At 42.8% G+C, this 26,046-nt stretch overlaps 1 protein-coding gene across 1 annotated transcript; it reads right to left on the bottom strand.

Moving 5' to 3' along the window:
* Positions 1–3,761: 3,761 nt before the first annotated feature.
* On the bottom strand, positions 3,762–17,359 carry DACT2 (dishevelled binding antagonist of beta catenin 2). The gene is given in 5 exon segments (XM_038133345.1): positions 3,762–6,354; positions 8,785–9,072; positions 10,479–10,611; positions 16,396–16,736; positions 16,739–17,359. Coding segments are annotated over 5 exon segments (2,784 nt in total). The 5' UTR covers positions 16,962–17,359; the 3' UTR covers positions 3,762–4,555.
* Between the last annotated feature and the right edge of the window lie 8,687 nt (positions 17,360–26,046).

The following is a 26,046-nucleotide window of genomic DNA, read 5'->3' as shown; positions in this document are numbered from 1 at the left end:
CTTTCACATGGTCATTCCAGCTGCTCATGTCAGGGCAGCTTCCTTGGGAGCATGCTCAGTGAGGAGGACTGAGTTTGTGGTCGGGGAGCAATAGGAACTACAGCTCTCTGCAGGAGCAAAGGCTTTGCTATGGTGTGGAGGGCAGGGGGGCTGTACTTAAAAGCTGAGCTTCCCTCTTCCACTGACACAGCTGGAGTGAATCCTTCAGCCTCAGTGGAATTGAGAAGGGCTCAAAAGGGGCCGGAAAATGAAAGCCACTGCTATTGCTTCAGAAGAGCAGCAGTAGGATAGTCCTTCCCTGGCAGGCTGTTGTCTTGTTCCCTGTCAGACAGCAGTCACAGATGCCTTATTTTACTGCACACTTCTTTGCCTAACTGGAGATTTTGTACTTGGTAGTCTGGAAGGACTCTGGATTGGACTCCCTCATCTTGTATCTCATGAGTGATGGGCCTGTTGTGGGTTTTGGGTGCTGGTGTTTGCCCGTATTTCAAGTGCAGCATCCCAATTACAGCACTGCCACATGAGCAGTGGTGAGGCTGGGTTACAGCCCTAAGAGGATCTTAAAGAACCTAACAAAGGCTGGTGGGGCTGGAACCACCTCAGCCCTTGGGTGCCATGCTCAGCCTTCTTCATCCTGTTGGCAACAACTCACTCCCCAAACAGCTGCTGCTACCTCCTGTCTTTCAGCAGCTCCTGGAGCACCTCTCTCCTTCAGCTCTCACCTTCAGAGCTTCAGACCAGGATGGGGAAGAAAGCACAAAAGACTCCAGCATAGCCTTAAAATGTCCACTGGGCTCAAGTTCATCATCATGAGAATCATCCACAGCTGATTTTGAGACTTACCGCTGCCTTTCTTTTGCCCAGTGCCCTCCCTGACCAGAAGTCATTGCAAATGAAGGTCTGAAGGATGGTATCTCTGACAAAACATCAGTTCTCTGACTCTATCCCATGGTTTGGGTAATGCATGTGTACTTCAGAATCTAAGATTGTGTCAAGGCCAAGAAAACTGGTAATTATCCAGTTCCAAAATTGTTTGTGCAATAAAAGGATTAACAAAAGTTTTTAAAATCATAATTATGATCTATTCTGCAAATTGCTCCTAAAGCTTCCGTAATTCCCTTTCTATTATCTTTTTTTACTTTCTTTTCTTTCCTTTGTGGTTTAGGAGCAATTTGCTCCTACACTGAAGTGTAAATGTCTGCCTAGGACAGAAGGAAAATGCTGATCTGGCACACAGATTTCAGCAGTAGATGATTTTGTTTCACTAGAGCTTGGAGTGATGATGACAGATGTTAGCTCCTGCAACAGAAACTGCATAAAGCTGCTCTGAAGCAGCCATTAGATCTATACACTTGCTAATCGAGTCACAGTAAAAGTGCTAAACTTCTCACTGCCAATGTTTATCAGGTTTGGTGCTAGACTTCTAATTGTATCACCAACTGACATTTTTTGCATTCTCTTGGGCCTTTATAGTACAAGAGGTTGTGATGTAAAAAGGTTTTGTAGGTTTCTCCTGAAAAGGAAAACAAACAGTGAATACTTCTATTTTGTATGGCCACCATCCTATGGTTGGGCATCCCTTATTTTCATGATGAGGCTAAAATATATTTCTATGGTAGTTTTATAATGTGTAGTACATACACATAAAAGAATAGCACATCGGCATATTTATTAACATTTGTTGGTTTTAAGTATGTTTCAGCTGTGTGCTTAGGTGGCAGGTATTTGGGGGTCCTGTCAGCAGAGCTAGCCCAGTCTCCCATAAACAGAGGCATCACACTTGTACCCAGTGCTTATCAAAATTCTTGGTGTCCTTGCCAACAAAACACACTACAGTACCATGAACTATCATGGTTTTGTGTCAGTGCACCTGAACTATTGGCCACCCAAGTCTCCTGCCCTGTTTTCCACGGTCCTACTTCTTTCCTCCAGAGCTCTGGTCTCAATGCAGTTTCTGCTCCAGCAGATGAAAGCAGTGTTTCCAAAGGGCAGTGCTAGGGAGAATATCTAATGTCCTGCACCACCTGTTCTGCCCTCGGCAAAAAGTCACAGTTCAGCAGCATCACTGCACATAGCAATGCCTCAACACCTTACAGCAGGTTCTCTACATTGCTGGGGTTCTCCAGCACCACAGGTTTCCCCTGGCTCAAATGTGGGCACATAATCGTGTTTCTGTCAAATTAGCCAAAGCACAGGATGATGTTTGGGCCAGCTTTATGCTTTTATGTTGGGTTTGTGCTAGCTCTGGGAGGAGAGAAGGTATCTGACCTGGCAGAAAGTGTGAGTCGTAGTGGCAATGATACCTCACCTGGCATAAAACCTGTCAGTACAAAATTAATTCGTCATTTTTCTTTATTTGAATTGGCAGCCTGAGTTCATTCTGTATCAGCACTTTCATCATGTGTCTGGCAACATTTCTGACGGAGTATTAACAGCCCTAAAGCAGGATTTACTGAGTTGTGGGACCACAAACTTATTGTTTGAGCTTACTCTGATAAAAAGGCAAGGAGCTACTGGGTGGCACATTTTACCAGGTTTCAGAACACTCCTACCCAGAGCACTTTTCTACTTAAGAACAATTTCCTCCTTCATGAAAAAAACACCCTCAAAATTCCTATCTAACCAATAAACCCCACCTCAACACAGAAAATCCCTGGATTAAAAGATCATATGTAACTTCTAACACACTCCCCCAAATGAAACCTTTTGTGTTAATGGAAAAAAGAATCCTTTCATGGTGTAGAAAGTCAACAAAGCATAAATCACTATTTTGTTTGTTCTGTTGCTAGACATGCTGAACAAGAAACCACTGCCAGACCTGTGAATTTCTCCAATTAATTCTACCAGAGTGACAATGTCCAATACTCTTGGAACAATGAAAAAATGTTCAAACATATTCCACTGACTAAAATGCAATGTTTTCCTAGTTATAGTAAAGATAATGTTATGTGCTAGTTAGAATACTTTAATTAAATGACTTTACATACATTTTACTTTTCTCATTTTCCACAAATTATTTGAAAATTGAGTGGATTCAAAACATAAAATAGCTTCCAAATAAAAGGCATTGGGTGAAAGTTGTCTTTCAATATTTCTGTTTGCTACTGAATTTTTGGAGTAAACAATGACTCTTTTACCCAGTTTCTGCAAAGCACTTAGCTTTTGTTTCAGATCCAGTTCAGGCAGCTGAATGAGGTAATGCCTACATCTCCTAGGCCGGGAATGTACTCAGACTGAGCACTGAAATAGGGTAGGAGAATAATACCTGCTCTTTTGTAAATTCAGGGTGAACTTCAGCTCAGCTTCCAGATTGCTGTGCTCAGAGGAAAGAATTAGGAGTGCTTGTCTGAACACAAAAAATTCATTTTGTGAAGAAGTAACAAAATGACTTTTTCAATTTAGACACCGATATAAAGCTTCACATCAGTGCCCTTAAATGCATTCAAAACACATTATGTATACATAAATATATGTTTTAAATTAAGAGTTTCTTCTGACAAAATTGCATCACTTTAGGTGAGTCAGTTAAACACTATCCTGTCCTCAGTAAAAATACCATTTTCAAATTCTTTCATTTAGAAGCAGGTGATGAAAAAGCTTTCCTGAGGTAAAGGGTGAGCGGACTCTGGTTCTGACTGAGCTACAGTGATCCCCTGAAAATATAAAAGAACCCCTCTGCACAGTGATCATAAAAACACAGAATTATTTCATATCAGAGACCAGAATAATTTTCTTTAGACATCAAAGTCAGACAAGCACAATTTTCAGTACATTAAATAGTATTTATTGAGTTTGCAATTTCAGGGGCAAAGCTATTATCTCAGTCCCAGCTAATCACACACTGTAGCATGTGGCCCTCATGTTCTTTCCTCCATTCAACAAATGAACAATAACACAGAACATCATAAAGAGGCGGGTTGAAAAAAACAACCCTATGCTATTTTGAAAAAAAAAAAGGAAGCAAACTGAGGTCTTGTTCTCATTCACAAATACACTTGCCTTCTTGATTAAGCATACTATGTTTTTATGGAAGAACAGACTCATCCTCCCAGTGTTTGGGAGAAGGTATGGGATGGCTGATCTGAAATAAAATAAAACTATGTAAGAAACAGAGCTTTTCCATATGACCACAACAACAGCTAGATGGTTAATACAGACTTCAGACTGCAAGAGGGAAGTACACTTTCTTCTTAGCAAGTCTTTATGTCTGGACTGATTCTGTGGGCGCATATGGTTAAAAAACCACCAAGGGCCTGCCTGTAAAATCTTACAGGAGAGGTTGTTTTCATTTTCACCATGGTGACCCTTTTGGATAATTAAAAAAGTCATCACATAATATACACAGAGATTCATATTTACAGAATAAATGGCAAAAGAAGGAATTACATACAGTGGCATTTGTGTCCAGGCATTAACAAATGAGATCCCTTGTGCAGACTCAGGGATTATCCACAGCTCCTTTAAGGAAGTCCTTTTCTCTGCACATGAGTCCTTTTATTTTGCAAATGAGAGCCAGCAGGATGTCTCACTGTAAGAAATAGATGCTTGCTCTCCCTTACACCATGGTCATGACTTTCAGAGAGGCAGGTTGGAACCTCCTTATCTTCTTCTTTAGTGCCTTTGAAGCTTTGATGCGACAGATTTTGGGCACTGGAGGAAGAGGCTTGGAAGAGGCTGGGACAGTCACGGATTGTCTGACTGAACCTTCAGGCCAAATCAGCTCACTTTCATCCCCCTCATCATAGTCAAGAGCAAGGCTGCTACTGTTACTGCTGCCATCCCAATCGTCTTCACTGGACTCACTGTCCCCAAATCGGTTGGTTGTGAAATCACTGACCTCCCCTTCGCTGGTCTCTGCGATGGTGGAGTGAAAGAGGGAAGCACACTCTGCAGAGTACTCTGAGTGGTCCGACTCGCTTTTGGCACAATCTCCCTGGTGCTGACCCTTGGAGCGAGCCCTCATGCTGACAGTGCGCAGGACGCCGGCTCTCCTTGCTGGCTGCCTTGGCGCTCCCAGGCCAAAGCTGTGAGACAGGCTGGCCGGGTGGGCCTTGGCAGAGATCTCCACTGTGGACTGCCACTTGCGCTGCTTCTTCCTGCTGGCTGTGTCTGCACAAGCTGCTTCCAGGGAATACAGTGTATTGGCGGAGGCTCCGTAGAGCTCTGGCCTGGACGGCACAGTGGGGAGCCTGACCTGCACTGGGAACAGACTCGACTCTGAGCATGATCTGCCAGCCATGTCACCAGAATATGAAGGTCTCCGCATGAGGCTCTTCATTCCTTGTGGTCTTTGGAGCTGATTCCACTCAACAGGCAGCTTGGTGGCCCCATGAGACTGTCTCACCTTCTCCATGCAGAAGGCTTGCTTCCCAGGCCGAACGACCTTTTCGCTGTTCCTCCTCTTTATCTTCACTGCCTTTGTTTTGGAGCTGGCAAACTTTACCCGAACTTGATGGGATTCTGCAGGGACAAATTGAGCATGGACAAACTCAGCTCGTGCCACTCGTTCATGGCCCCCAGTGTAAGCCAATTTGGCATTGCCACACCTTTTGATGGGCAGTTTTTTGGGCTGGACAGCTTTAGCATTCCAGGTGTCTGGGCTAGAGTCCTCTTGACACAGCTGTGAGTAGGACAAACTATGCTCCATGCTGCTCTCCATTTCTTCTGCCAGAGGAGAGCCCCTTGCTGCTGACTTGGCAGGATAACAACTATTTACAGCTGATGGCTCTGTGTCAGGCCAAGTGGATGACTGCTCTTCATTCATACAGCTCATGGTCTCCTGCTGCTTGGCACATTCCCCCTCTGGCACCTCTCTTGACAGCTTCCCTTCAGCTTTGTTACTCTCCAGAGAACTCGTCTGTTTTTCCAGCTGGCTACTGCTGCTGTTAATTTTCACTCCACCGGTGCTGGGGGTTATAATGAGTCTCTGGTGCATTGCAGCTGGCTGGCTCTTCGGTGAAACCCACTCACTGGCCTCAGCCCGACCGCTCCCTTTGCATCTTGTCAGCTGCAGTAATTTATTGATGTAGCCCCCTGGCTTGACCTCGGTGGTTGGCCTAGTCTTAATCAAGCTGGGACCTGTTGTACTGGGCATAGGTTTGCTGGGAGGAGCTTGGAAGTCTGATTTTGGGGATGTTCCCACCAGGGAGAAAAGGGGACTTTGTAAAGCCACTGCATGGAGGGGGCTTGGGTAAGGATACACATCAATGCCGTTCTTGGAGACCAAGTCATTTTGGAATTTGGGGTCCATGCTGAGCAAGTGCATGTCTCCATTATGGCACAGAGGCAACATGGATTTGGGATCCATTTCTTTCTGAAATCTAGTGTCCGCTGGAATGAGTCTTTCCAAGTCACCTATATGGTGGATGAAAATAAACAACCTAATTAAACCACAGACAATTACATTCAACCTGGCTCATGCTAGAAGTGCTATATCAGAGAGATGTGATAGCTTTTACTAAAATCAGTAGCATGGATAAAGAAAGTAATTTCAGTCTTCCAAGGTCAATGAATTACTTTAAAGCTTTTATCACCTAAGCATAACAGAATTTAGAATGCCTTTTAATGCCAGTAATAAAACTCTTACCTTTGCAGGAAATTTAAACTGTGCTACTTGGATGAAAGGAAATCTGTGCCTATACAAAAAAGTCCTAAAATGTCACAGACCAGCAGGAACCCAACTAGACAAAAACAAGGGATTATTTTTATTTCTTAGCAGAGAAGCCATAGAAGAATTGAACTGAAGAATCTTTATTTTCACAGAGGAATAAATCTAAGGCTAACTACTCAGGCACATGGGAAGTGTAGTCCCTGAAGATGACATTCATAGACACCAACTCCTATCTCTTCTATTCTGGAGTATTGTCAAGGGTGCTGTAATTTACTCTTCTTGACTGCATCACCCTCCTCCCAGCAGCATCTCCTGTGCACAGAGAGGAGAGGCTGTGTTCTTGTGTGAAGAAAGGTTGCTCCATCCAGACATGTCATTCAACACAACACACTAAGTGCTGTGTTACCTTTGGGAGCAAGAATTCTGGAACCAGTTAGCTTGGATTTCTCTGTACTACAATGCAGACTTCAGTGCCAACAAATCCTCAGCTAACCAATTTCATGGGTACTTCATGCCATCATGAAACTCAACCATCCCATTTCAACAACATCATTCACAAACTATGTCAATAGTCACATGATGACTACTAACATCCTCTGAGAGGAAGCTTTTAAAAAAGACCGCAAAATTCTGGTGTGGTCTGCAGTGTCCTACCTATGCACAGACCTGCCACAACAAAGGTTAGGATGACAACCTAACAATCTAATTTCATAATGAAAATTCTTTATGAAATTGTTGACAGTGTGTAATGCTGCACTCTTTTGCAAACAAACCAGGAAAGAGTCAAAAGCATGTTGTGCTTGCAATGTCTCAGCAAGCTTTCTGCTTGCCAGTGAAAGAAAAGGCAATTGGTCTGTACTTGCAATTTCCTCTAAGGAGAGGAAAAGATAAATTTCTTCCCCTCTCCAAATGATAATTTTCTGAAGTAAAACATATTGCTTCACATTGCTTCACTTCCTGCAATGTGGTAAACTTTATAAGAATTGTTTCTTCAAGGCTATACCCACTACTACCCTACTATTTTTGTTTTTCACTGTGAAGGAAGTAAGAGGCCTTAGCCAGGAAGAAGGGCTGAAGAGGTCTGCAGTCTCTCTCCCACACCCCTGCTCAATATCAGCTATCCCTTTTTGTGCTAGTCTATATAAAAAAGCCAAACATAAAGCCCGTGGAGTCTCAACAACATGTTTCTGAGAGAGCAAAATGTCTACAATCTGAACATGGAAGCCATGGGTCATTAAGCTCAGCTTCATCCCTGGCCTTTGACAAGCCATGAGAAGACTTTGCTTTTATGCTGTAATTACTGTCATCCGTTCAGGTGTGTCTACGCACCTAAGTATAGAATAGGTGGTCTTTGTTTCTGTTCCAAGCAAGCCAGAGGTGAGTTAAGCTCAGGTCAAGTAGCTGTGGGAATGATTCCAGAGTGGCACAGTACTTGAAATTATATTCCCCATAGCTTCCCTGTTTCTATAATGGACTGCTACACATCTTGCTGGATCACTCTACCACCAGATTGCTTTGAGGCTATGGAAGAATCTGTGATGAGAAGTGATACAATGTCACTTTACAGAAGGTAAACAAGAGATCTGGAATATTAATAGACTTGTCCATTTCATTGAAGGTATGATGCAAATTCATGTCTGATCCTCATTTAGGCTCATGACTGCTCTCTAGGTAGGTAATTAACTTTTGGCATTTCTTGTCCCTAACTGTACACCTTTAATTATGAAAAAGAGTCATTGTGTGAATCAACATTAATTTGTATAAATAGGGAATTTTGAGTTTACTTGACATCTTTCATACATCCCTGCACTTTCACACAAGGTATTTTAAATACTGAAACTTTAAAAAAATATATAGTCTTTACAATTTTATCTCATACAGTAGAGTATTTTTCCATTTCTAAATGCATAGGTCCTCGTATTTGTCACTGTCTCATCCACATATTTTTTATTGATTCGTTCTAGTATTTGTCACTGTTTAAAATTTCTGGAGTATGGAGACATGGGGAACTGGGACAGTAAATAGTTTGGCTCTGTGGTTTTGATCCACTCTCACTTGCTGTATTGAAAATGAGAACTATATATTAATTACACATGTCTAAACAAGGTCCTAAGAGTAAAAATCAGGAATCTGCCCTTCTCTTTAATGAAGTACCCAGTTCTGCTATCAATTACCTGTGGAAACTGGCCTTGGTCTGGACCTGGCAGGAGTCCCAGAAACATCTCTGCTAGCTGCAATCCGACATCCATCGCTGCCATAGGCTCCCTGCTGCTGGAAGCTGGTGGTGTGCACAGTAGTTTCATCTGCAGACTTGGGTCGGTAATCAAACACACTGAGCCTCGCTCTAGGGTGTTGAGAGCTGGGTAAGAGACTGGTGTGGGAGGAGGAGATAGACTCACTGTACACAGAGGTGCAAGAATTGGAGAGTGAGCAAGAACCACCATCACTCAGGTCATAGAATCCTGCAGAGTAAAAATAAATAGGATATTTTGTATTTACAGCAACTAAACATGCTCTGTAGAAGAAAAGTGCAGAGGATAAAATAAATCTTCATTTGCTATGTGCCACAAGCCTAAACTTATGATCATTTATTAAGGTAACATCAGCAGAGGTATACTCTAATTCAACCAACCTTTACTGGGCTTCTGCATATTTACTTAGGCCCTGAGCCAGCTTGGCACACACATGCCTGCTTAGCTGTGAGGGTGGGATGGGATGAAGTGCTGCACCATCATGCCCAGTTCTTCACTGGGGAATCTCTTTGGGGATTATGATGCAACTGGTGTAAGACAGGGACCTCTGACACTGTTGTAACTTGTACTAGGTGCATGCAAGCACGGATTGGATGAGTGGATTGGATAGAGCAAAACTAGCCTGTGATCAGAACTGCCAAGTTTATGATAGCTGGAATGTCTAAGGACAGAGAATGGAGACTATCTTCTCTCTCCAGGTATTGAGATAATTTCCAGTAATTGTGGAAGCATTAAAAAAGGCTTTGTATAAATTCAAGATAGGAAATTTTATTATTCCTCTCTATAAAAGAGAAGGAATATTTTCTTTTGAACTGTGCCTAAGTGCACAACTCCTGAACTTAAACACACAACAGAATCATGCACTTTTTACATGCCCTTTAAGTACGAGGCTACAAATCAGTATGTTGTATTAAAAAAAAAAAAATCTCATTGTCTCACTGAAGACTTGAGGCTTTGCAAAAATTCTGTTTCAAAGAGCTACTTTCATTGTGTCTGACTAGATAACAGAAACCGGTTTTGACAGACATCCTAGCTATAAAAGTCTGAAGTACAGCTCTCTCTGTGAATCAGACCAGAAACCTGATACCCAGTATCTTTCTGTTCATGAGAGCTTTACTCTGTTGGGGTAGTTTTTCTCAGTGTCTTTTAATAGTGCTGTTTTGCTTCTACATAAATTCTTTTGACAGGAGAACTGCAATAGTGATTTTCAAAGCCCTAGTGAGGTTCAGAATCCTCCCTGGATTCAAGCAGAGTTTTGATATTGGTCTCCACTTCTTTTAAGTACTCTAGCCATTTTACCAATGGTCATTCTACACTGCACAAGGTAATTAATAAGTAAATCTGTCTCCTTCTCCTTCCACAAGGTTCATTAAAAAAAAATTAAATAATCCAGAAAGAATACTGCTTGAGCAAGTGAGCACTTTCCAACTAAATCAACTTTGCAGGAAAATTCCTAGCAGCTCTGTGAGCCCACTCTGTGCCAGATGACTATTATCCACCTCAGCCACGAGGCACCGTTTCTGACCAAATAATACAGAGAGTTTTGTTTAGCAGTTGACACTCTTCAATTCTCCTGGCACCATACTCCTGGGAATAAACAGCCAAGTGCACATTACCTGAGCTGGGCCGGCTGTCACTATCCAAGTATTCACTGGAGGTCTTACTGACGTCCAATTTCAGCTCACTTATTCGCTGGTCTAGCTGATCCAGGTGGCTTTTCAAGCCGACATCCTGTCTCCTCAAACGAGACTAAATCAAGGGAAGAAGGAGGAAATGAAGAATAATCACAGTTAGAATCTCAGCAGCAATACATGAATTCAGGCCATCTGTGCCAGCAAGATTCTAGTCTCATGAAGTGTTTTCCTTAGGTAGAGACTGTTGCAGTTGGCTCTCTGTAACGAGACTGACCTAATGGACAAGGACAAAACATTTTGTTTCTTATTGTATATCATCTTCTGCCCTGCTAAACATGTTCTCAAAACTCATTCTGAAGATACTTACTTTAACTTTTGGCTTTTTTGTTATACTTATGGTAGGAACTGTATCTCTAAATGCAACAGAAGTCTTTTAACTTATTAACATACTCTTATTGCACTGCACGTTGCCATGCACTGCCTCTGAGCAGACGAGGATGTAAATGTTATGGATTATCTGCATGAACTCTTAAGATCTGCCAGATGAAAGGAAACCACTGTGGCTGAGGTATCTTATTGCTCTACCAAGTAAAGGCAGCATGCCCACTCCAGTAAAACCCTCAGCTTTGATGACACATCTTTATAGTTGAAAGGATACAATGCAAGAATTGTGACATCTATTTTACTGCAGGTTTTCCTTGCTTGTCTTGTGGACAGATATCTCCACCCATTTCCTGGAAGGAGAAGGAATTTGAATATTTGAATATGGTGGGGAAATTACTATATTTAAGATAAATGGTAAATAATCCTTCAGAAGCCAGCAACTAGATCTGTTGCCTGCTGCAATCACTGGCCAGGCTGATCTGAGGTAACAGCTCCTGCAGTTGCTCCCCCAGTATTTATGCCGTCAGCTTGGCAAGGCACATGGCCAGGCGTGAGGTACCAGCCAAAGAATCACAGTTGGTTTCTGTCACAAACTTCTCACGTGGCACCTGGCAAATTATCTAAAGCCCTGTCACTATTTAGGCAGCTTCTAATTATATCACACCTCACCATCCATCCTACAGTACTTTATAGAAAGGTGGTCTCTTGAAGTTGGTTGTAAATATGTGCTCAAAGCCCTCAAGGGGATGGGTTTCCTCTCAGTAATGGTAAGAAAAGTATTATGAAGATTCTTCCTTATGTGTACATTTCATATTTAAAAACACAAGTGGAAGTTCTAGCAGCATTTCCAACATCAAATATATAAAAATAAAAATCTAGATCCCTTGAACCAATTAAAGTATGTTAAAATTAAATGACATGCAGAAAATCAAGATCAGTATGCACAGGTTTTTACCTCCTTCCTTTTGTGTGAATTATTCAGCTTTAAACATTTGCATAGGTTTCTCCATAGCTATAAATACTAAAAGAAAAAAAAAAAAAAAAAGCTAAGATCCTAATGTAATCAGTAAATTACTAGAAATTGTAAGGAAAAAAAAATACAGATGCCCTGAGTTTCACAAGAGAACTTTTGAGGCTGGTGATGCTGCTGAGAAGAAAAAAAATAATCTATTTTTAGCATGCTTTTAAAGAGGACTGGAGGAACATATAAGACACAAGAAATAAAGCCCCGTTTTGTTAGAGTCACACATCTAGAAAGGTTTAAACTCAAGAGGCTCATTACTGCTTCCTAGGGAAACCCACAGTGATTTTCACTGATTTTCCTCTTCCCATTTCACATAAACAAAAAACAAGGGAAGAAATGGATAATAAAGGAGATTTTCTATTCCATCTGAATGATGCAGGTATGACCTCCTCAGTACTTCTTTATTTCATGGTAAAAAAGCAAAACCATGCCATGCCTTCTTCAATCCCACCTACTCAGGAAATCACAAAGTTTTGTTTCCATGGCCGGAATTAATTACTTAATGATTAATGTTTTGCCAGCCAATCCCTCAGTCTGTGGTTTCTGATTAATGACAGAGAGGCCACAAGGCTCTCAGGTATTCAAACATTATTTATTATACCTCCAGGTTCTGTCTGCGCTTTCACAGCGTTTTAACCAACACACATGATTTACATCATCGTTTTTAACCCTTTTATGGTGCCTCACACCATTGGGTTTTCATGTTTCCAGCCACTGACCCAGCTTTGATCTTTCAGTTAACTACTTCTGCACTCTAAGAAGAGAGGCATTCCTCAAACCATTTGGGTAAGAATGACTATTCCGGTGTGTCTGTTTCAAGCTGTTATCGCTCCAATACCCACACTGGGCAGCACTCAAAACAGTAACCCCTAAATACACTCTTTCTCTATTCACAACATGAATTTTACATGTGACAAAACCTTGCAGTTAAAACCATCTGTTTGCTTTGGGCAATGCAGCGGTGAAGACTTCAGGACACTGCACAGTGTGGGACCAAACTTTCCCAATCACATGTGTTATCAATGGACTACAGTTTTCGGGAGGCAAATCTGGAGTATCCTCATACCACCCATTTTTCAGAAGGAAGAACACTCTCTGAAAAGCAGGTTCCTTTACACCAACACAAGCCGGCACCCCAAATCAAGGCACAAAACCCACTGGTCATACTTGACTATTCTTCTCAACTACTAATCTCTTTGGTCAAAGGGGAGGTGTTGACACTTCTTGGTTATAGATTAGCACCCTATAATTCTATTAATCTGACTTCATTCTGGAATGCACAAAACATAGCAGTCTTTTCTAGTTTTGCCCACAAATTGGTCTTTTTGTAACTGATGGTGCAAAGCAGCCAGTTTCAGAGGGAAATTACTATCATCTATGCCAGACACTTGTAATAGAGCAAGGTAAATTCCTTCCAGAAGGACTTCTTTCTCTCAGCTGACAAAATTTTGTTATTAAAAAAAAAAAACCTCACTGGTTTAAAAGATGTTTTCTTCTATTTAAAATTATTGAAAGGGGAAAAATCTGTGTAAAATGCAGGGTACCAAGTGTTTGTTTTTATCTCTTCAGTATAATGTGTCCCTTCTCACATTTTTATAACATCATAAACCACCTGAAAGCTTGCAAAACAAAATGATCAATTCAAATAAAATAAGATTTATAAATATGTCCTCTGAGGAAAAAGCTGAGAACATACTGGATGTCGGAGACTTCAATATCCACCTACACTGACAGCAGTCATAGATTTCTTTCTTTGCATTAGCCTGAATTTGCATCTCTTCTTTTTTCTCTTTGTCACCATGCTAAAGTTTGGCTAAGAGAAGCTTAGCACCTTCAGGATCTCTGATAGTGGGTGGCATCACTTAACTCTGCTCCTCTTCTGCTACAGAATTGACCCCACCTGCGCTGTAGTAATTTGCAGTTGCCAGAAAAGACCTTGGCCACCAAAAAGAGCCACTGGTTAGGGCAAAAAAGGGCATGACTGTCAGGGGTAGCACACTGCCTACAGCAGAGTGCTAGAAGGCCAGCTGATCACTGTCTCTGGTAAATGTCAGGGAAGAGACTGAGATTCTGGAAGGGCATCCACACGTAGTACCTATGGCATGTGGTGGCTCTGCTCTATTATTCCCAGAAACCTTAAGGTTTCTGCCTCTGCTCTCCTGTTTCTCACCCTACCATTATAGAAGAAGCCTGACTTGACTTTTTTTCTGCCTTGTTTCCATTGCTAAGATGTCTTGAGCCACTTTCAGCTGACACAGCTTTCTCATTTTATGTTGTAAGAACCAAACTTTTTACGAATTAAACTATGACCACACTAAAGCTCAGGACTACAGTCCTCCTTGAAATCTGGAGCAAGGTGCACTGCATGGAAAAGTTACATTTACACTGTTAATGAGTTTCTCAATCAGAAAGTTTATGGAGCAGCAATCACATACTGTACCCTCCATGGGCCAACAACAACAGTTGCTGTTGTTGCTGAAGACATATCACTCCTTGAGCAACGCTCTGCTTTGCATTTTCTGTTGTTTTCGGTTTTAACTTCATTTCCTGCAACCATGAACAGAACTTTCATGGGTTTTAAGTGCAATGCACTGCTCATGAGTCACTGGGAAAGTTTTCAGCCTGTGGTCACTGAGATCCTAGATCTGTGAACTACTTCTAAAACGCCTGTGAAAAGCCTGTTTTCGACTGGGTTTACTTTGCTATTAAGGAAATTTGAGGTCTGCACCTCTACTCAGATACACATCTGCAACTTGCAGGGGGGAAAAACCAATAAAGCTACCAGGAGGCCTGAACAGTACAGTTTGAAAAGCCTCCAGCAGCCATGGGTCAATCAGAAGAGCTCTGTATTACTACTTTAAGCACAACTGTATTTTTGCTGAAAAACCTGTATCTGTATTTATGTACTTCTGAGTCATTCTTCTGAAGCTTTATGAGCACTTCCCTCCTAGGCATCCCAAGAGACACGTTTCCTATAATTGCACTGGCACCTACTGGTGAAATCCGTCCCCCTGCAGGTGTGCAGAGTTATTCTTGAGTCCACTCAACTCCTGCATTTCCAAAGGGCAGCAATTAAAGGGCAGCCTCTTCTTCCTTCCATTTTAATGGTTAGTTTCTCCCACGTTCTTGGAAAGCCTTGCAAGGTGCAAGTAAAATCCTGACAAATTAATCTTCTATTTTAATATTTTATTTGAAAAATATTACGACAAATGAGTAATTACAGCACAACAGCTGACATGAAAAGAAGTACAATCACTACAATCAGAGCTCATTGTGTGATTCTGTTACCCCAATGGCCTCAAACAGGCAATAAATGCCTCCAATTCTTTTTCTCAATTAAAAAAAAAGTAGAGCCATTACTTAAGATTATCAGTGATGGGTAATCAAGTGGCCGGCTGTCCACGAGTCTTGTATTTTCTTAATTTAATCATTAAAGATATGCCCGCTGCTGTGTTTTCACACAGTCGTGGCTAGGTTTCCCTGAAGGTTAAAGCCCGTTTTAAGCTGAGATGCTGCCTGAGAAAGCTGCCTACGGGGAGTGAATAACCCTTCTGTTTTCACACCTGATGGACAACTGACGGCCAAGACTTGCACCAGTACAGCGAGGGAAAGGATTCTAAATTAAGTCTGAGTTTACTGAAGTGTGTAATTGCCTATACTAGAGATTAAAGCCCTTTACCCTTTGATTATTGTCTCAGCTATGAAACTCGGTTCACCTACAAATCAGAATTGTTTTTTAGTTTCAAGAAAAAAACACTGTGTAAGTGGCCGGTGCAGCACTTCAAATACAAGGTCTGGCATTCAGTTATTCTTCCCTTTTGATCACGCAATCCGTGGAAAGAACAAAGTACTCCCGTCCCACGAAGCGTTTCCTGGCAGATGGGCTCCCACTGGCGCACAGCCGCGCGGGCACACAGCGGTGCGCGCTCACAGGTGGAGGCGCAGAGGTGTGCGCGCACACACCCACCCAAACCCCCGAGCGTTTATGCAGGTGTATCTCAGCCCGCGTGTCTCTTGATCTCCTATGCAAACGGCTGCTGCCATTGAGAGCTGAGCGCCGTATTGCTGAAGTTAATCATCACCTACTCCGCGGCTCCGATGAATGAGCGGTGCCGGGTTAACAACTTCTCCTCAGCGCTCCCGCTGGCACGGCGCCCGCCGCCGGCAGTGCCCGCTCCGGGCTGCCCGGGCGAGCCCCGCCTGAGCCGCGGCAGGGTCCGCCCGCTACAGCGGCTGTGGCGGGGCTCGCCCCGACCGCCCCCGGCCCGGCCGCTGGCCCCTGCCCGCGGAGGAGCCGCGGCGGGAGCAGCGCAGGGGCCGCGGCCGCAGCGCCCTGCCTGCCCTCGGTGGCGGCACGGCGCCGGCGGCTCCCGAAGGGGAGCCGGGTGTCTGACACACAGCCCAGGGGCGCTTCCGTCCGCCCGCGCTCGGCACCGCGGCTGGGCTCACGGAGCCGGGCAGCGGGGCGTCCCGTGCACTGCGGTCCCTTACCAGCTGCTCCTTCAGGGCGGAGAGGGTGACCTCCAGACGGTGCTCCTTGCTGTGGGCGGACAGGGGCTGCTGTTCTCCGCCCGCCGCCGGCCGCTGCGGCATGGCCAGGGCGGCCCGCACCAGCTCCCGCTGCTTCTCCCGAAGCACCTGGAGCTCCTGGAGGCCGGCGAGGGCCGCCTGCAGCCTCTCGCCCACCCGGCCGCGATCCCAGCCGCCCGGCCGTGGGGCGCCCAGCAGCATCGTCAGCGCTGGGCCGCGACACCGGCCATGGCAGGGGGGCGTCGGGAACGATGCGGGGCTGCTCCCGCCCCGGGCCGTGCCTGCGCTGAGGTCCTCTCGCCCCCTCCGCCGCTGGCACCGGAGAGAGTGAAGCGGAGCCGTAGCGACTCCTGCGGTTTTGGAGGAGAGGTGGGGACAGGGGAGGGAGAGAGGGAGGGCGGGAGCGAAGGGAAGCGGCTGCGGCTCCAGGCAGTGCCGGGGCCACCTCTCGGGTGGATACGCGGGGCGAGGAGCCAGTACCCAGCGCTCCCTCCGCCCCGCGCGGGGGCGGCTCCTGCCTGCCCCATCCCTATCCCTGCCTCTGCCCGGGGGGCTGCCTTCGCCTCGTCCTCCGCCCCAGCAGCGAAAAGGGATGGGGTGCCCGCCCTCTCCCGGCAGAGACAGGGGCCGGCGAACCGGCACGGACCGCCGGGGTGAGAGCGCCCGTTCCGGCTGGGAGCGGTGCCCGGAGATGCTGCGGAGATCGGAGCCGAGCCGGTCGTCCTAATGCTGCCGCGTGCAAATTAAAGTGATGCGAGGATATGGTGCGAAGAGCGCTCGCGGGTATAACAACGCTTTCCTCGCAAGAACGTGGCGCTTGTGACTCTATCCCTTCCTCTCCTGGCTGGTGGTGCCTCCTGCCAGGCACAGGCAGAGCACTGGCACTCATCTTGCTCTCCAGAAACCGACCCAACTGGGATCTCACTGCACAAGTTCGCTGTCCTGTACTGAATTGTTGATTCTCACTTTGGAAGCAGGGCAGAGTTCTGTCTTGTGAGGTCAAGATGTAGTTCATTCCCTACTAAAGTCATTTGAAGGGCTCAGGATGTGGTTTGAATGGGACATGAAAACCCATTTGGCCATGGAAATTCAAGACTGTGGTGCTGTTGCTACCAAGAAATGCCAGCATTTGAAGCTCCCAAGACAGGCAGCTGCAGCTTCTTCAGAGGTAGCTGCTTAGCAGGCAGCAAAGAGAATGCATAATCTGTAGTGATGCAGTAGGGGACAAGAAGCCCTGATAGCAAGAGTCTGATGAAGTCAGTAGAGACTATGCTACAGGAGACATAATTTTTCTGCTGCCTACACAGAAATAGGAAGCATCTACGTATCCCAAGATCACCGTGTGCCACACTCTTGATTGATATAATGTCAGGGAAGGTTTATTATTCTCTATGAAGCAGAGATCGCATGCAAAGCCCATCTGTCCATGGTTATCCTCCTTTCAATCTGTGGCATATCTTTAAAAGCTAGCACCTCTAATTTGAATGCTACTTGTCTTTGTGCTGGGATAGGAGTTGGGTGAGTGGGAACCAGTTGCTCTGTTGTCTGTTTGTCAAGTAGTCTCTTCTCAACAGCATGTGTGGGTGGCTGTGTCCACCACTGAGACTGCAGCCAGATTATCTTTTCCTGTACCAGTCTCCAGCTTTAGGAGTGTTAGAAGTACTAGAGCAATGCCAAATCCACCTCCTGCTAGGAGCAGAGGGGCAAATTATTCATGTGTTTGTTCACAGTCCTGTGCGACACATTTGATAGTCTCAGTAAGACCCAAGCCTTGCTTTCATTGTGTCACTTTCAACAGTTTTCCTGTAACTTGCAGATTTGAGAACAATATTTACCTTGCAAAGCTGACCTTGTCAGAAGAGGTCGCAAGAGGTCCTACTCTGACAAACTGTGTAGGAATAGTCACATGTCTCCAGCTGCAGATAGAACAAGAAGGACTGGTGGTCATACAGTGCTTAGTTAAAGTGTGTATGTGGTATGACTTGTATGACATTATCTTAGTAATGTTTTTATTGTTGTTGTTGTTTTGGGTTTTTTTTTTTCCTCTGTAATGAATGCTTTGCTTTTTTTCCTTACCCATTCTTCTCATGGGGCTCACCTGCACAGAACAGTGCCTCAGTGCCACGATTGAAGGTGCTGACAAAAGACAGCATGAAGTTCTGCCACCTCTCAGACGGAGGAGGGCAAAGAACCAACCAACCATCACTGAGCAGCATGTGGCAAGAATTTTGCAAAATGCCATTGCAGGTATGAGGAGTGAAGCATTTTTCTAAATCACTTGGCTTGGCACTTGTTAAAACAGACATACAGCACAGTTCCTTATTTTATTCAAACCATGTTCTAACACGACCAAAAACGAGTCACCAACATTACTACCATTTAGTATATACTTGCTAGGAGAATTAGATATTATAAGGTCATACTTTTTATTTTTTTCCTTCTTTCCCTTCCAAGGAACTGTTATCCCTTGGTCTTTGTTCTTCCTCTTCTTTCATCTTTTTATCTTTTCATACAGGAAATCCCAAATGGGCTATATCACAGCAGTATCTTTATTCTAATCAGCTTCCTCATTATTCCCTCTGTTATACTGATTACTTTCTTCCATAGAATGCTTATGATTTAATTTAATCTTTTCAGAATACTCAACAAATACCTTGTGTTATCTGATTTCTAGGGGAAAGTATAAAAGGTGTGAATCGCCCCCAGATTTAAAACCATGTGATTAAGTGGGGGAAGGGTAGTGGCAAAAGTGAAAGTTTCATAGCAGGGACTTAAAACATTTCTGCTATTCTTAATTACTTACAGAGAAGAATGTTCAATAGTGATAATCTAAAGTTTTCCTAGACTTTAAGAATTACTTGAAAAAATTACCAGTCTATACGTAACACCTTATTTTGCTGCCTAAGTTTAGCACACTGAATCCAAATGCTTATAAATTGCTTGCACTTTTCAGGAACCAAAAGGTTTGACTTTTCATTTACATTACTTTAATTCCATTAATTTCAGAAACACTGCTCTTGATTGATGTAAGACTTGGAATAAAATTTCTGTTTTCCACCTACAGATCCTGAGTTAAAGAAATTTAATGAAAAAAAGCTGTAGTGAAGGAATGATATGGTTACAAAATCAGACACCAAACCAGTAGAAAATAAAGCAATTTGTCTACATAACCTAATTTAAGTTCTGTTTCATATGATATTATTACATAGTGTTGTTCCAGGGGTCTATTCCTCAATAAGTGTATAAAATGAAAGATACTTCTCAATGTTCTCTATCCTCATGCTTCAACCTATGCCTTATTTACTGCAGGTCATTTAAGCTGTGCTTTGCAAATATAATTTTTTGTGTTTTAAAACTATACTGAGCATTCTACTATTAAGTGCCTTACAGTATGAATGAATGAATGGTGTCTTTACAACATCCCAAAAGGTATAAAAGGTATAAAGCTGCTTTTGTTTAAGAAGGGAAGACCTGAGGCACTGAGTTTCATTATAGAAATGCTCATTCATTTTGGGTGCCCACTGGAGATGCCTTTGGCCTTCTTTTTCAGCATACTTAGTATTACGCAGTTAACATATATCCATCTTATTGTTCCAAACAGCGTTCCCTTTAACTTCTTTTCCAGTTCTGAGCACTCAGCACTTCAGTAAATTGAATACTAATTGGACATTCTAATTTGAATCTCTAGAAAAATGAGAAATACAGTTAGTGCACCTCATATGGAGACAGCTTGGGTGTGCCTGCACCTGTGGTAGAGACATGCCCTCAGAGCCTCATAAACTACCAGAAAGGAGGCAGGTGTTATTTACCCTCTTTGGCAGATGGAGATGTACAAAGAGGTTAACCCTTGTACACAGGATCAAACAGGAAATCTATGGTAGGAATTGAAATTGAAGCCAGATCATTCATGTGACCACAGACATTACTTTATTCCCTGTTTTGTGGATGCATGTTTGCCAGTTTGTGTGGGACTAATGTTAGGGAAAGGACAATATTTATTGACCTCCAGATGTGTTTAAAAGAAAAGCAGTTGAATGTTTGCTTTGGATGAAGTCCAAAGTATACAAAATACTTCGGTGTACCACACAACTTCAAGAACTAGATTGCAGTTTGCTTCCCACATTTGCTTATGTTTTGCTGTGAAAAATAATTCAGAGGGTGTTTTCAGTAACATTTCCTTATGTAGGGATATAAAGTCTCCCTGCCTAGGCTTCATTCTCTGTATTTCAGTTGTGTTTTTAGACTGTATTGACATTGTCATGTGTGACAGTAGGTGAGGATGAATCTATTTATTTAGGAGTGTTACTTGACATGACAGAAACTCAGTGCATGCACCAGCATCCTAACTTTGCTAGCCAGCCTCTCTGTCCTCTTGTTGTCCTGTTGTTCTACTCTACCAGACTTTTGCCATTGATCCTGTGAGGGATCTCGCCCCCCTGTTTAAGGGGGTCTCTGAGCTGTTGACATCTGGTGATATTTAGAAGGTTAGTTGGAGGACGCAGAACAGTCACATGTGGATTGAACACAAGCTATTATCTTACTCAAGATAAGGCAAAGTGCATTTTTTGTACCTGTCATTCTTGTTCCTTGTATGCCCAAGACATGTACTAAGCATATCCTTTTATGTAAAAAGACTGAGGCACTTCTTAGCAGTACAGGGTTCTGTTAAAATGTGGGTTGGAGCCTTCTGCCAGTTTTTAGAAATGTTAAATTCAATCATTAAGAATATCCTGAAAGTGTCGTAAACCCTTAGGTTGCCTGCACACAGTGGAGTTAGTTCTGTGCCTGAGAATACATCATAGTGTGTGTGTCCCTCTGTGAGGTGACTCTAAGCAAATTGCCATCATTCAGGCGTTTTGTCTAATTAGCAGAACAGCTGCCTTTGAAAACATTCTTCTTAAGGTCTGCTGTCTTGAGGATTATTTAATTAGAAAGAAGCAAATCACTGGTGTAAATGGCTCTTTGTTGAATTCAGAGGACTTGTTTTGAATTGAAAAAAATGACTTTTTGAGCTATAGCTTACATGGTAGTGGAGACGGAAAAGGAAGTAAGGGTGTAGCTCTCGTGGATACAGCTTCTACGACGAAACCAGATTTAAGTAGATGGAAATCTTTAGAAGGGGGAATCTTCTAAAAACATGAGTAAAATCCTGTCTTCAGCTACAAGGGATTAAGAGATGCCCATCTGTTTTTGTGCTTATTTCTGTTTATTTTTCATGGGGTTGCAGATTGATTCTCTTGTGACACTCCCAGCAAAGTGGTGGGGGTTGCAGGGAAGGGAGGAGGCGTTGCTAAGGATTGTCACAAGCTTAGCATGAAAGTGCTTATACTTGTCTCTCTCCAGTTTATGCCCTCTAACTGAAATCTTTGTAGCTAAAAGTCTTTATTTTCAACCACTTAAAATTTGTGCTTATCCATAAATTGGTGGATAGATCGGCAAACTGGGGAAGCACATGAGCAAGTGTGGAACAGATGGGGTCCTCAAGAAGCACAGAATATGCAGGAGAATATGCAGGCAGGCAGACAGAGTGGCACACAGTAGTCAGAATAAGTCTGGAGACAGAAGTCTAAAGGTTAAGCCAGAAAACAGGGTCAAGGGTATCAGTTATTTAGAAAGAAAGGGAGATGTGGAAGCCTAATAGAAAATGGGGAGAAAAGGAAGTCATATAGTTTGGTGTTATTGTAAAGGCTTGACATCCTAATTAGCAGGGAAGAAGGTGAAGCACTAGGAAAAGCACTAGGAAATAATTTGAATTGCAAAAGACCAAAGTTTACAACAGATCATAACTAGAGGTGTCTGGGGGGCTCATGGGCTGGGGCCATGATTGGCCTGGGTCCGGTGCTCAGAGAGTTGCTGCACCTCCATGTGTTCAGGGACACAAAGTTGGTATAAGACTATTTGGAAAGAAATAAAATTTTTAATTTCGGTGTCTCTAAGAATGAGATGACAAATTTGAATGGTGGGTGCTTCTGCCATGTGATGCAAGAGTTCTAAAGGGAGGAGATAGACCAGAAGGCTGTCCCACAGAGGAACTATTAGTAACTTGCTGCCAAGAGGTACAACAGACCTTCCTGATTACTTCAAAACCCCTTCTCAGTTCTGAGGGAAGGAGCCAGGCTGGCTGCTTGGGCTGGAGTTCAGGCAAAGAGGAAATGGAGGCATGACCATTCTGATACCCTTGTAGGCTTGGCTTGCTTTGTCCAACCCTCCTCTGAGGTGGCTTGTAGCCTTGTACTGGCTTGTGCTCACTTGGTGTTGATTGCCCTTTTTCACCTCAACTCCTGCTAAGAGCAGTTTGCAGGTGAATGCTTGCCACAAATCAGGCACACAAAGCCAGGACACAGTCTGCCTGGAGCTGTTATGTCAGAAGCCAGGGAGAATAAGGATTGTTTCTCCACATTGAGTAATACCTTCTTTAACACCTATGGGTCTCACTCATTGGCATACTGATGAAAATTCAGAACTGCCTACTAGTCAGTCCTGATACTAGTACCTAATTCTCTCTCACAGCTGCCCAGCTCTCCATGTTTCTTCCCATCATCTGCAGCTTGCATTTTTTCCCCAGAAAACCTCACTTTCTTCCAGTCCTCCTGATTTCCTGTTGGCTCTGCAGCAATATTTTTCTGCTGTCATTATAATTCATTATGCTTAGCAAGTTCACATCATGCGGAGATTTAATTATAATCTCGTTTAAAACTCTCTTCTTGACTGTTAATATTAAATGTGAATTCCATCAGTGTTGCAGTAGAGTTGCAGACCCTCCTCCCAGTTTGGTTCTTGGTCTTCATTATTGATTATCTTTTACTTCATTCTCTTCAACAGCTTTTTAATATAGCTGATCATGTTTGCATAACCAAGCAGCCACTTTTTCTGTTTGTATGCCAGGTTACACCAAGCAATTTGTAATCCTTCATTCTGGGGTCTGCTCTCATTCTTACATATGCAGTTTATTTTTACTTGTGGCCTTTTCTGCTATTATTGGACATATTTTTGGATTGCACAGCTGACTTCTAAAAATATTTTGAATCACAGTGCTGTTTGGTTGATTTAACCATTTATCATTTTAGTTTTCCTCTAGTACAAGGGATCAACATTTTCTCCTTTCACTTGCCCAGCATTAGGAAGAAATGAATCCTTCAAAGTCCTAGTTACACCAATTAGATAATTGTTGTTCTGTTGCTTTTTTTAACACTGTACATTTCACATCAGATTCTTAACAAGCATTTATATGTGGATTTGTCTTTTCATCATTCTTTGTGTGTATAATACTCTCTGATATTTCTGTTTTCCAAATTCCATACTTCTCTGAAAAATAAAGCAGATCTAGTGCATGTGAAATCTGAGTCTACTTTGAAAAAGGAGTGTGTTTTCAATAGAAACAGTTACATGCCAGTGTGTAGTACCAGAGTGTAAAGTATAAATCCTGCCCTACTGCAGAATTCTACTTATCAACTCTGAGGCCTTATAAAGGAAGGGCACTATCTTTTTTCATGGACAGATGTAACTTAAAGTTTAGTTAGTGCAAAAAAACCCTGGAGTCTTTCTGCAATGAGAACAAAACACAATGGGAAAAAAAAAAAAAAAGAAAAAAAGGAAGAAAAAAGGGTCCTTTCATGGCACTGTAACAAACTTAGTTAAGGATGGCAAAAGTTTTCAGGACATAAGGTTAGAGGGCCCCAAGGCACCTATTCAGCAGGATTTGTAAACACTCACCTAACTCTAAATAGGTGAGTTGTCCCACTGAAGTCAAAAGCACTATTTCCATGCTTAAACTTTGACACAGGCTTTAATAGCTTGCTAAAGTGAAGCCTAAAGGAACACTAATTTCAATCTTGCCAAATATACCTCTAATTTCTGGGTCAAGAGGGCATTCAGAACTAAACATCTTCTAATAAAAAGAGTTAGCTTAAAGATATCAGGAGACGAAAGAAGGATGAATTCTTCCTACGTTTTTACAGCATGCTGATTTAGCTAGTGTTCATCTTTATTTGCATTGGAGATCTGTGCAGGTAGTGAGGGTTAGACTGCAATGCAGAGGGTGGCATGGTAATGTACTTTTATTGACTAACAGGCATTTAATGCATTCAGATACTGCACCCTTAACTTTCTGGATGCTCATAGACATGCTCCTTTTGTATTCTTTCACTAAAAATCAAGGCACAAACATGCTAGCTTGCAAGGACTGTGATTTTATTTGGCATGCTTTAAAATGCATTCTCTTTTCTAGCAAAAATAAAATGGGGCTGATCCAATTTTGACTAGTGCCCTGAATGGTTAGGGGGAATATTTTTATGAGCTTTGCGAGCTAAGAATATTTATATGATGGTGTATAAAAATCACACAGCACTGTGATGACTGAGAAATGTTTTCACTTAAACGACTTGTTTTAGAAAGTGCAGATGTGCATTTCCCCACGAAAGCACATCAGTGGCAGCAATATCTGAGATGGGAGAAGAAACTTTATCAAATTCTTATTTCATTCTGATAATGTTAAATCCTTTTCCTTTCACTATGATGGATATATATGAAAACCTCTATACTGAAGCCTGTGTTTCTGTCATAGCTTTGCTCCTGTTTGTGAGAAGGAGCAGATAAATGCACAACATGCCTTGAGAGTGTGCTTTCCTGCTGAGCCTACCCTGAAAGAATTATTCACAGAGCTACAGTTATGTCTCCATTCCGAGAGCTGGGGCCTGTCTTGGCCCCATAGCTAGGTCATTGAGAAAACCATAGCAGAGATTGCTTCAGCATTATAAATTGGCAAAATTTACTGGTGTGCATCAAAACACTGCAGTATTGCTAAACATATCTGTGGAGCAATGTGATATCAAACTTCTCTCATCAGTAAAGTATTTGCTTCATTCTGTCATGTCTAAAAAGAGCAGTGGCAAATTAAAATAGTGATATTTATTTCCTTTTCACTTCCTTCTTTCCTGTAAAGGTTAACTAAGCTAGCTGCTGAATAAAACTGAATTACTTTACAATGGTTCTTTGCTCTTAGGCATGTTGCAGAAGAGCTGTGCTGGCAGGGAGATGGTGCTTATTTTCTGAGACTATATTTTCACCATGTTATGCAACACCAGCAGGTTTGCAAAACTCTAGTCACATATCAGTACCAACAGTTAATATTTTCCGTGCTTTTCCATTTGCATGTTGGGTCTGCTGAATTCATCATCGCCTTTGCAGCAGGGTGGTGACAGGGCAGTTACAAGTCATTAGCGAGCTGTGGAAAAACAAATGTTAAACGTGTAACACACTGAGACGCTGACTGTGTGCTCAGCAATGGGATGGGCTAAAGCACATATTGCACATTCCAGGATGGGGAAGATGAATGGAAGATGCATAGCTGGTCTCTAATTCCTCAGTCACTGAGGCTGTGGAGTTAGTGCTTTGTTTAACATTTCTGTTCACATTTTTTTTAATGTGAATTTTTTTTTAATGTGAACAAACACATGCAAACACATATATACATTTTCTATGGTCTGACTTTGCCATGTCACTGTCTTTAAAGCTTACTCCTCTTCAGCAAATTTGTCAGATGCCTATGAAGATTCCTTGGTTACATTCTTAATTGTATTTTTTATTGAACTAATTTGATTGCAAAGTATGTTG

This window comes from Motacilla alba, chromosome 3 (assembly GCF_015832195.1).
Source record: "Motacilla alba alba isolate MOTALB_02 chromosome 3, Motacilla_alba_V1.0_pri, whole genome shotgun sequence".
Classification (NCBI taxonomy): domain Eukaryota; kingdom Metazoa; phylum Chordata; class Aves; order Passeriformes; family Motacillidae; genus Motacilla; species Motacilla alba.
Note: the sequence above shows the minus strand (reverse complement) of the source record. Positions and strands in the feature narration are given on the sequence as shown.